General features: G+C 38.9%; 1 protein-coding gene across 12 annotated transcripts in view; it reads left to right on the top strand.

Annotated features, from left to right (window-relative positions):
- Positions 1-8,955, top strand: part of NCOA2 (nuclear receptor coactivator 2) — a 298,233-nt gene extending 289,278 nt beyond the window's left edge. For 6 of the 12 annotated variants that reach the window (XM_023184072.3, XM_023184083.3, XM_023184073.3 and 3 more), the window contains one exon: positions 4,832-5,056. In XM_023184072.3, the coding sequence (XP_023039840.1) occupies positions 4,832-4,852 (21 nt within the window). In that variant the 3' untranslated portion in view covers positions 4,853-5,056. Of the gene's footprint in view, positions 1-4,831; positions 5,059-5,085 lie in introns of those variants that run through there. The other 6 variants (XM_023184082.3, XM_023184079.3, XM_023184080.3 and 3 more) reach the window with 4 other exon arrangements.
- Positions 8,956-10,335: the final 1,380 nt, after the last annotated feature.

The raw sequence follows: 10,335 nt of genomic DNA, 5'->3' as shown, positions 1-10,335 counted from the left end.
AAAAAAAAAAAAAAAAAAAAAAAGACTAGCCTGGCTAACATGATGAAACCTCACCTCTACTAAAAATACAAAATTAGCCAGACATAGAAGCACATGCTTGTAGTCCCAGCTACTCAGGAGTCTGAGGCAGAAGAATTGCTTGAACCTGGGAGGCGGAAATTGTAGTGAGCCAAGATCATGCCATCGCACTCCAACATGGACAAGAGCAAAACTCTGTCTCAAAAAAAAAAAAAAATCCTCCCCCAATAGAGACAGTACAGGGTTGTTTTTCAATTTCCTCCAAAAAAAAAAGTGGGTATTGGATGATTTGGTTAATAACTAGCATTCAAGTTGAGAAAGTAATAGCATAAATTTGCTCCAGATTTTAACTTACTGTGTGAATATTCTCCATGAGGTTTCTCTTGTTTTTAAAAATCACAGTCCTGAGTGGCAGAGGTGCTGGCTGTTGGTGGGAGTCCTGTAGATGTTGTGTGTACATACCTAGAGGGGCTGGTATCTTTCCTGGTGCCAATTCTGTTCTCTCCTCCACTGAGTACAGGAAATGAGCAGCCACACAACTCAGTCATGGCTTATGTGCAGAAGTTGAAATCAGGAACACACTTCCCAGAAGAACAGTGACGTTACTGATAATTGGGCTCCCACAGAGGGACCATTTTAACCCAAAAGTGCCGGGGAGCTCACCCTCTGAGCACATCATATCTCTATGGGAGAAAAATGGATTTGGGTGGCCAGGCTCACATCTCCCTCCTTGAATTCACCACAGTGAGATTAGACCTCCCTGCCTCACCCTTCATCATGTGACTGCATGCCAGCCTAGGCCAGGGCTCCAGCAGAGCGAGTGCCCCAAGAAAGCCACTCTGTAGGTTAAGGCCCTCAAATATTTCATGGGCCCAGTCTGCCACCCCTGTCTCCCAAGAGCCCCAGGAATTGATCTGCCCTGCCTTGTGCCCTTTTTCAGCTGCCATGTAACCTCCAAGAAGAAGAGGTCCAGCTGTTATAAAATCAGAACACTGAGATGGTCCCACATTCTGCCTTTTAAAAAATTACAGAAACAGCCAACATGTACTGAGCATTTACTGCAAGCCTATTCTCCATTAAGAGTTTTACTTAGATTCCCTCATTTAAACCACACCACAACTGTCTGGTAGAGCTACTGTTTTGAGAGTTTAATGACTTGATCAAGGTCTTACAGCATTGGGAACTAAATCCAGGCCAGCTGACCCCAAATATGCACTCTTAACCCCTGCACCCTCCTGCCACTTCCCTGAAGGGAACACTGAGCACTTGTGAGATTTTTCTAAGGGTTTAATGCAGGTAGCATTGGAGAAGGCCAGCAAGGGATAATTTCCTTCTTTGGTGCCACTCCCTTCTCAATATTTAGATCTTATAGGGATGAGAAAGATTTCATAAACAATGTGGACAGACAGTAAATATTCAGCTACATTTTTGGAAGCATCCTCAGCCCCAGGCATTGGGATTCTTCATCTCAGGAGGGAGGAACCTCCCAGAGCAAGGGAAGGGAGTGAACGTTTTGGCCTCGAATTTACCAGGGACAGTGCCAGGCCCTTCATAGATATTTAAGGTTCCCCACCGCTTCAGATGAGGAGACTGAATCTCAGGACGAGATAATTTGCGCAGGGTCACCAGCTAGCCTGAAGACTTAGAGAACTGGTGACCCAGATCAACCAAGGTAGAAAGTGCCCGGCTGGGGGTTTATTGGCGGGCCTGCAACCAGCCCTGTGGTACGGGCCACACGGCAGGCTGGCAGGACCAGGGGTTCACCTTCACGTGCATCTTGGTGCCCCGTGGGGGCCCACTAAACCCAAATGGAAAGAGTAGCATTAGGATCTAAGACATCAATTTTCAGTAAATATAGGATCTTCTCTCTTCCCAGCAAAGGCGTCTTTCGGGTGAGGCACAGTGGGTGGCACGCTTGTAGTCACAGCTACCCAGCTGGCTTGAGGCCAGGGGTTCTAGGCTGCAATGAGCTATGACTGCACCTGTGAACAGCCACTGCACTCCATCCTGGGCAACACAGCGCCTGTCTGTTACTGTCTTGCCCAGGCCACTGATAACCTCATCAACTTTCCCTGTTTTTTTCTAGTCCCTCTCTTGAATCTGCCTCATCCACCTGCACTTTCTTCATGCTGATTGCTAAGGCCAGAGAATAGTCTGTCATAGATACTCTTGTTTCCTTTAGAGAATAATCTGTATAGGATATCCCTTTTCATTCATCAGAAATAACCGGAAGTTACTTGCATTTGTCACCGTGCTACTTATGTGCACACTGATAGGGGTTCAGTCGTCATCCTGTGTTTCCGTAATAAGCTCTGCTGCTGCTGTTATAAATCAAGGAGCTTTTTCCAGAATTTTTTTTTTTTTTTTTTTGAGACGGAGTCTCTGTCGACCAGGCTAGAGTGCAGTGGCACGATCTCGGCTCACTGCAGCCTCTGTCTCCCAGGTTCAAGCGAATCTCCTGCCTCCGCCTCCCAAGTAGCTGGGGTTACAGGCCCATGCCGCCACCACCACGCCCAGCTAATTTTTGTATTTTTAGTAGAGGGGTCTACTAAAAATAGTTTTTAGTAGGGTCTCACCTACTTTTTTTAGTTTAGGGTCTCACCATGTTGGCCAGGCTGCTCTCAAACTCGACCTCAAATGATCCGCCTGCCTTGGCCTCCCAAACTGCTGGGATTACAGGCGTGAGCCTCTGTGCCCTGCTCTTTTCCAGAATTGTTAGTGGTAATCTGGTTCTATTTGTTGAACAAGATACTACTGTCATCCATTATTAATTGACTCTGTTCCATTTATCTTGAATTGGAAATTATAGTGGTACCTTGCTTTAAGCAGAGCTAGTATGTACAACCATAGACTTACCAAAAATATGTATTTAGAGAAGGGCAGTTATTTGACCTAACCCAAAGATTCTTCCTTTTATAAGAACTTATAGCATTTCTTTATATTTTAGATATATTTAAATAGATTAAAATTGAGTTTACTGCTCAGCAGCCTGCTTCTCTTGTAATTACTTCTATTTACTAGTGTTATGAAAATTGATCACTGATAGGGTCGGCTTTTAGTCGATGATGATGGTGATAGTGGTGATGACATTTAGTGAGCACTTATGATGTTCCAAGAACTATTTAAACACTTCATGTGCATCATTTTGTGTAATCCTTACAACCATCCTAAGAAGTATTAGGTACAAAATGGCCCCCACCCCTAAGTGACACAGCCAGGGTACACCCCAGGTGATGCGACTCCAGAGGTGTGTGCGGAGCACAGCGTTCTCCTTCATCAAACTGATTCTGTTCGGTGGCTGCTCCTTGATGTTAGTCCATGCCGGAGAATACTGCCTTACACAGTTTCTAAGCCTCAGAAATGCAATAGGTATGAATACTTCTCAGTAGAGTTTCTTTTTCTAGACTAACTGGAAAATTGAGGGTTTTTCATATTTTAATCAGCACCATGAGTGTTTTTATATGAAATCATAAAAGTGACACAAGTTAGGAATACGTATCTATTCAGCTTTATATTTTTATAAAGCATGCTAAATGTTCTTCTCTGAGAAGAAGTAAAATCACAGGTATTCTAAGCTCATTTTGTAAGCTTAGGAGAATTGTGCATCTGACCAGGGGCTAATGTAATTCCACCTTGGCCACTAGAACTCATGATCTGGCAATACTTTCCCCAGAACTCTCTTTTTGGGGTGCTAAGGTAAAATACATTATTTGGAGCTGGCTTCCTCTCTAATCTTACTTACATTAGATAATTTCTAATGGCCCTGATGGCCTAGAATTCTGTGTCTAAATATCTAAATCCCAGAAGCAATTGTTATATGTTTCCAAAGCAGACAGTATTTCCACTAACAGAACTCAGATCATGTTGTTATTTATGATAATTTGATTTGTAGCAAGGTACAATTGTAATCTCCATGTTGTCTGCCTTGCCTAGTTGGGCAATTTTTGTGATACCAGTAACAAAGAATGTCTTGTGGATATATCCCAGCACCTACCATATAATAGATGCTGAATTAATGTTTGCTAAGTGAATGAGAACTTTTGGAAGGAAGATAGTCAATAGCCAAAGAAAATCATTGACAGATATATTTGCACCAACCAAAGAAACAATGCCACATGACTTGCTCACTATAACCTTTGGTATTCAGTCATTCACATCATCAACACATAGCCAAAAACCAGCAAGAACACCCCAAGAGGCTGGGCGCGGTGGCTTACACCTGCAATCCCAGCATTTTGAGAGGCCAAGGTGAGCAGATCACCTGAGGTCAGGAGTTTGAGACCAGCCTGACCAACATGGTGAAACCCCATCTCTACAAAAAATACAAAAATTAGACACGGTGGTGGGCGCCTGTAGTCCCAGCTACTCAGGAGGCCAAAGCTGGAGAATCACTTGAACCTGAGAGGCGGAGGTTGCAGTGAGCTGAGATTGTGCCACTGCACTCCAGCCTGGGCAACAGAGAAAGACTGCATCTCAAAAAAAAAGAAAGAAAGGAAAAAAGAAAAAAAGAACACCCCAGGAGTCAAAATCCATCATGATTTAGCTCGCTGAAGCCAGGGAGAACACACCCAGAGAACCTTGGGAGCATCTGATTAGGGAAAATCAGGAGGGCCATTTTATAGAAGAAGGGTTTGTACTGGATGAATTTGAGGAAGGATTAGGAAGCAGTGGCCCCTTCTGGATCGGATGCTGCCAAAAAGCAGCTGGGTGAATTGTTCAGTCATCTTTATTGAAGGTGGGAGAAATGAAATTGAGCTAGGATGTTGTTGGTTGGAGAGCGGTCATTAAGGAGAGATTCATCATCCATTTGCAGACGATGGCCTGCAAGAAGTAGCATGTAGGATTCGCTGGGCTCCTCCTTGGCTCCTGGAAGCGTTGTGTGAAGGAAGGAATGGCGCCCTCTGCCTGTTCACCTCCACGTCGAATGTCCTCATCCAGATGCGGCCTCAGTGATTTGCTTTATTGAAAATAGTCAGGGATTTTGATGTTTTTGTGATGGGCTTTATGATGGTTTTATCAAAACCTCAAAGATATTTCACAACTTTTTATCTGTCTGTTTTCCTACAGAAATATTGCTGACACTGACAGTAGCCAGTTGCTTCTTCAGCTGACCGGGCTCACTTGCTCAAAACACTTCCAGTCTGGAGAGCTGTGTCTATGTGTTTTCGAACCAACTGACCTGCCAGCCGGTTCTGCCAGAGCAGACAGGCCTGGGCCCTGGTCCCCAGGGTGGCATCCACTCGGCTGTGGCAGGAGGAGCTGCCTCTTCTCTTGACAGTCTGAAGCTCGCATCCAGACAGTCGCTCAGTCTGTTCACTGCATTCACCTTAGTGCAACTTAGATCTCTCCTGCAAAGTAAATGTTGACAGGCAAATTTCATACCCATGTCAGATTGAATGTATTTAAATGTATGTATTTAAGGAGATCCATGCTCTTGTTCTGTTCCTGTTCGGTTCCAGACACTGGTTTCTTGCTTTGTTTTCCCTGGCTAACAGTCTAGTGCAAAAGATTAAGATTTTGTCTAGGGGAAAGAAAAGAATTTTTTTAAAAACTAAAGGTGTTTTAAGCTAAAGCCTGAACTTGGGATGGAAGCAGGACAGACACCGTGGACAGCGCCATATTTACAGACACACCCAGTGCATGAAGACCAACAAAGTCACAGTCGTATCTCTAGAAAGCGCTAAAGACCATGTTGGAAAGAGTCTCCAGTTACTGAACAGATGAAAAGGAGCCTGTGAGAGGGCTGTTAACATTAGCAAATATTTTTTCCTTGTTTTTTCTCTGTTAAAACCAAACTAGTTCACCTGAATCATGAATCGAGAAGAAATAATTTTCATTTCTATATTAAGTTCCCTTTAGTTTGATCAGACAGCTTGAATCAGCATCTCTTCTTCCCTGTCAGCCTGACTCTTCCCTTCCCCTCTCTCATTCCCCATCCTCCCTACTTTCATTCATTTTTTAAAAAATAATATAAGCTACAGAAACCAGGTAAGCCCTTTATTTCCTTAAATGTTTTGCCAGCCACTTACCAATTGCTAAGTATTGAATTTCAGAAAAAAAAAAAAATGCATTTACTGGCAAGGAGAAGAGCAAAGTTAAGACTTGATACCAATCGAGCTAAGGATACCTGCTTTGGAAGCATGTATATTCTGTTCCCCAGCAACTCTGGCCTCCAAAATGTGAGAAAACGCCAGTGTGTTTAAATTGATAGCAGATATCACGACAGATTTAACCTCTGCCATGTGTTTTTTATTTTGTTTTTTAGCAGTGCTGACTAAGCCGAAGTTTTGTAAGGTACATAAAATCCGATTTATATGTAAACAAGCAATAATTTAAGTTGAGAACTTATGTGTTTTAATTGTATAATTTTTGTGAGGTATACATATTGTGGAATTGACTCAAAAATGAGGTACTTCAGTATTAAATTAGATATCTTCATAGCAATGTCTCCTAAAGGTGTTTTGTAAAGGATATCAATGCCTTGATTAGACCTAATTTGTAGACTTACGACTTTTTATTTTCTAAACCTTGTGATTCTGCTCATAAGTCATTTATCTAATCTGTATGATATGCAGCCGCTGTAGGAACCAATTCTTGATTTTTATATGTTTATATTCTTTCTTAATGAACCTTAGAAAGACTACATGTTACTAAGCAGGCCACTTTTATGGTTGTTTTTCTTGCCCACTCTGGTAGGGGAATAATCTTTTATTAATGGGTGTCAGTTTCAGACAACTGCAATACCAAGAAACTGATGACCTTTTTTGAGCTATTTCTCCTTAACCCCTAATACCTTTCTTACCTAAATTTCAGAATGATATCTTTTTGATGTCTAAAAAGCAAAGCATTTTATAATATCTTATTAGCCAGGCTTTTTAGGAACAGAGAAGTTTTTCCTTGAAATTTGATTGTTTATTTGTGGCAGGGTGAAAAATGTACAAACTACCCCTATTTATATTTATATCTCTCTCTATATGTACAGATTACGGAAATATAGAAAGAGATATAACCCAAAGATAGATGGTAAGTAGACAGTCTGAAAATGTTGCTCCATACTAAAGAAACTTTCTGGAAATTTGCATTTCGCTACTTTTTTTCCACTTGAGAGGGATCTCAATACAGGGAGGTGGCCAAGGAACAGCACTTCTCAGTGGCCACCAGTTCATATATCCCCTCAAAAGGCTCTACTTTTTCCACCAAACCATTGGGTTGCCCAACTGTGATGGAAAAAACAAGCAGATGTTGGCCCAGAACTCCAGGACCTCCCCGTGTGCTGAGGCTCACGTGGCATACAATTCAGTGTGACCAGTTTTAATGTTTAGAAATATGTGAATTAGAATGATTTTTAACTTCACACAGCACAAAAAAGAAATGGAGTTTAAACTGGATTTGTTTTGTTTTTAGTTTCAAGTCCCTTTTCACTACAACACCGTCCAAAACTATCTACCTATCTCTTCTTTTTTATCCATCTGCCCGCTGTATTTTAATGTCGATCCTGATTCAGACAAATCTGCAACCTCATGATACTGGTAATTTATAATAATTCATGATCATTGCTGTTTTGAAGGAAAAGATGATAAATTGTCTTATGGTTTCGATCAGGTAATGGATTTTTGTTTTACATCTAATTTGGAGAAGAAAAGTAAGTGAAGGAATCCTCTGATCATATTGATCACTATAGAAGCAAAAGCCAAATCAATTCCCTTCATTATCAGTATTTCTCATGCTGTACACAATAAATTTGTTAGACTGAGTACTTGGTTTTCGTTTAATAGAACAAATAATCAGTGTTTCGCTTTATATTACTAAATGTGAAAAACATAATGTGAAAAGTATACATACATTAACTTGGTTGTAAAACTCATTTAAGTGTTCATGTAATGTGGTAAGTTTAAAAAGTGAAGTGAGCTGTTTTACTACAATGAATTTGTTTGACTCAAAGATTAATATGCCCTCTCCCTATGTGTATCTCTTATGGCCTGTAATAATTGAAAGCAATGTTTTTGCAGTTTATATAATGCAATTTTTAATCTGTGTTCAAAAATGGAGTTCATATGGGCTTAACACATGAAATGGGTGGCACAGATCCACTTGCAGAACCCAAAGATACACAATCAATTTTGAAATGCAACTTAAGCCATTAATTGTTGGTGTGAATTTAAAATTTTCTAGTGTTTGTATGGTAGTATGCTGCCTAAGAGCAAAGCATTCTCTGCACAAAAGAAAATTACTGTAGTGGCTTCGATTTTAATTAGAATTTTCTCCCTGGTGTTTCTTTATAGACTAAAACAAAATCTTTTAAGTTTCTTACTACAGGTAAAAGCTATGTGCAAGAACCTCAAAATGCTAAAATCTAGCATAATGCCTTAGATCTGTTTTTAAGTCTTGTATATTCCTACATAGCTGTCCGATGTATTATATTTGTATAGTGAATTGTGTACAATTTTTGAATAAGTGCATCATCACTTAACCTTTATGTTGTTGAATAGTGATGATGATACATTTCTTCAAACATTTAACTGTCATTTTTTTTCCTTTGTCATTTGTGAGTTTTATTTGTACAGTTCCTCATGAAGTTGCATCTGAGATGTGTGTATATGAAAAGATTATACAAGGGTAAAATTAAGCAATATATTAACTATGGTTCTTCAGGAGAAAGCTTACAGTGTTTCAGGTTGTGATTTATTTTCAAAATGGAGTTGACTCTGAACATCACTTTGTTCACCTGCATTGATGTTTGTATTTCTAGTGTGAGCAGTTTATGCAAAGGTAGATATATTCAGAGAAATTTTAAATACATTTATGCAAGTTAATATTGCTTTGCTGATGCTATTTGCTTATTTGATGTTAAATAATGCTATTGTAAATAAAGAATTCTGTTGTTATTGCATCATTTAATAAATTTTAATGCCTTCGGGTTTTACATGGCTTTAGAGATTTTAATGTGTTTATATTGTATCTTCTTTCATAATTGCACTTAAAAAGACCTTACTTGTAATTTAATAATTTATTATATTTATATGGTAGTTGACACTGTTCACAGCACCTTAACATTTAATTCTTCCAATAACCCATTTTATAAATCTTCACATTTGAAATAAAGGATTATCGAGTAACTTAATGGCAAATATAAGCCACATCTAGTTCCACTGAGTCCTAGATGACTCTTCACCATGCTGTTCCACCTTCCATTCCCAAATCTCCAGACGTATTTATAAGAATAATGTGGACTTCTGACTGGCTTAGGAAGGTCATATCACACATTAGAATATCCAAATGGTTTAATAGTTGATAAGCAGTACAAGTACAGTACCTGAAACCTAGATCATAAGCTATATGAAATAGTAACCTGGAATTGTATTTTTAAAAGATCCCAAAAAAAAAAAAAATGATTAGGAAACTCTTATCAATGCTGTTAACTATGTTAACAGATTAAAGGAAGAAAAAAACATGATTAACAATGAGTACCATTTGATAAATTTGTGTAGGACAAATGTTAGCTCTCATTCATTTTAAAGAAATAAAGCTAGGAAAAGTAAATGTCATAAATGTATTTAAAGTTATGGCATTCCCAATGAAACATCTTAATGGTGAACTAAAAGTATTAATTAAAGTCAACAAAACAAGGAGCCCCACCACCAATACTAAGAAAAAAAGTATTAATATGAGAATAGAAGAGAAAACATTTTCAACAATTTGATTATCTATGGGGAAAAACGCAAAGATTTTTGGGTTTTTGGTTTTGCCCTACCTTTGGAATGAATGGAAAAGCTCTGTGAAGTAGCTAGACTGTACAAAAATCAATACCATCTATCCACACTAACTTTGAAATTGTACCTTTAAAATACCCCTATTCACAATAACAAAATAATATAATGCTTATTAAATGGAATTACACCTAACAGGAAGTGTCACAGACCTTTGTGAAGAAAACTAAAGGTTAACCAGAAGATGTAGAAAATTTTTAAAAATGGAGACATGCTTTGAACCCAGAAAGACCTAAATACAAGACCATTCATTCTTTCCCCAAAGTCATGACAATCCCTATCAAAATCAAAAGAAGTAAGATGCATTTGGAAGAAAAAATGTGTGATAATAGAAATTTGGAAGATGTGAGACTTCTAACAGCATTTTATAATATATTGATTTGTGGTATAAAATACTTAACACGGATAAATACATTTGTAAAAAGCCCAGAGAGATTGCTGTGTAAATATAAAATCAATATATGATAGATTGCATTTCTAATTCACAAAATCACTGTTCTTAAAAACAAAAGTGGTGTTGAGACAGTTGGTCACATTTGAGTGAAATACC

This window comes from Piliocolobus tephrosceles, chromosome 7 (assembly GCF_002776525.5).
Source record: "Piliocolobus tephrosceles isolate RC106 chromosome 7, ASM277652v3, whole genome shotgun sequence".
Classification (NCBI taxonomy): Eukaryota; Metazoa; Chordata; class Mammalia; order Primates; family Cercopithecidae; genus Piliocolobus; species Piliocolobus tephrosceles.
Note: the sequence above shows the minus strand (reverse complement) of the source record. Positions and strands in the feature narration are given on the sequence as shown.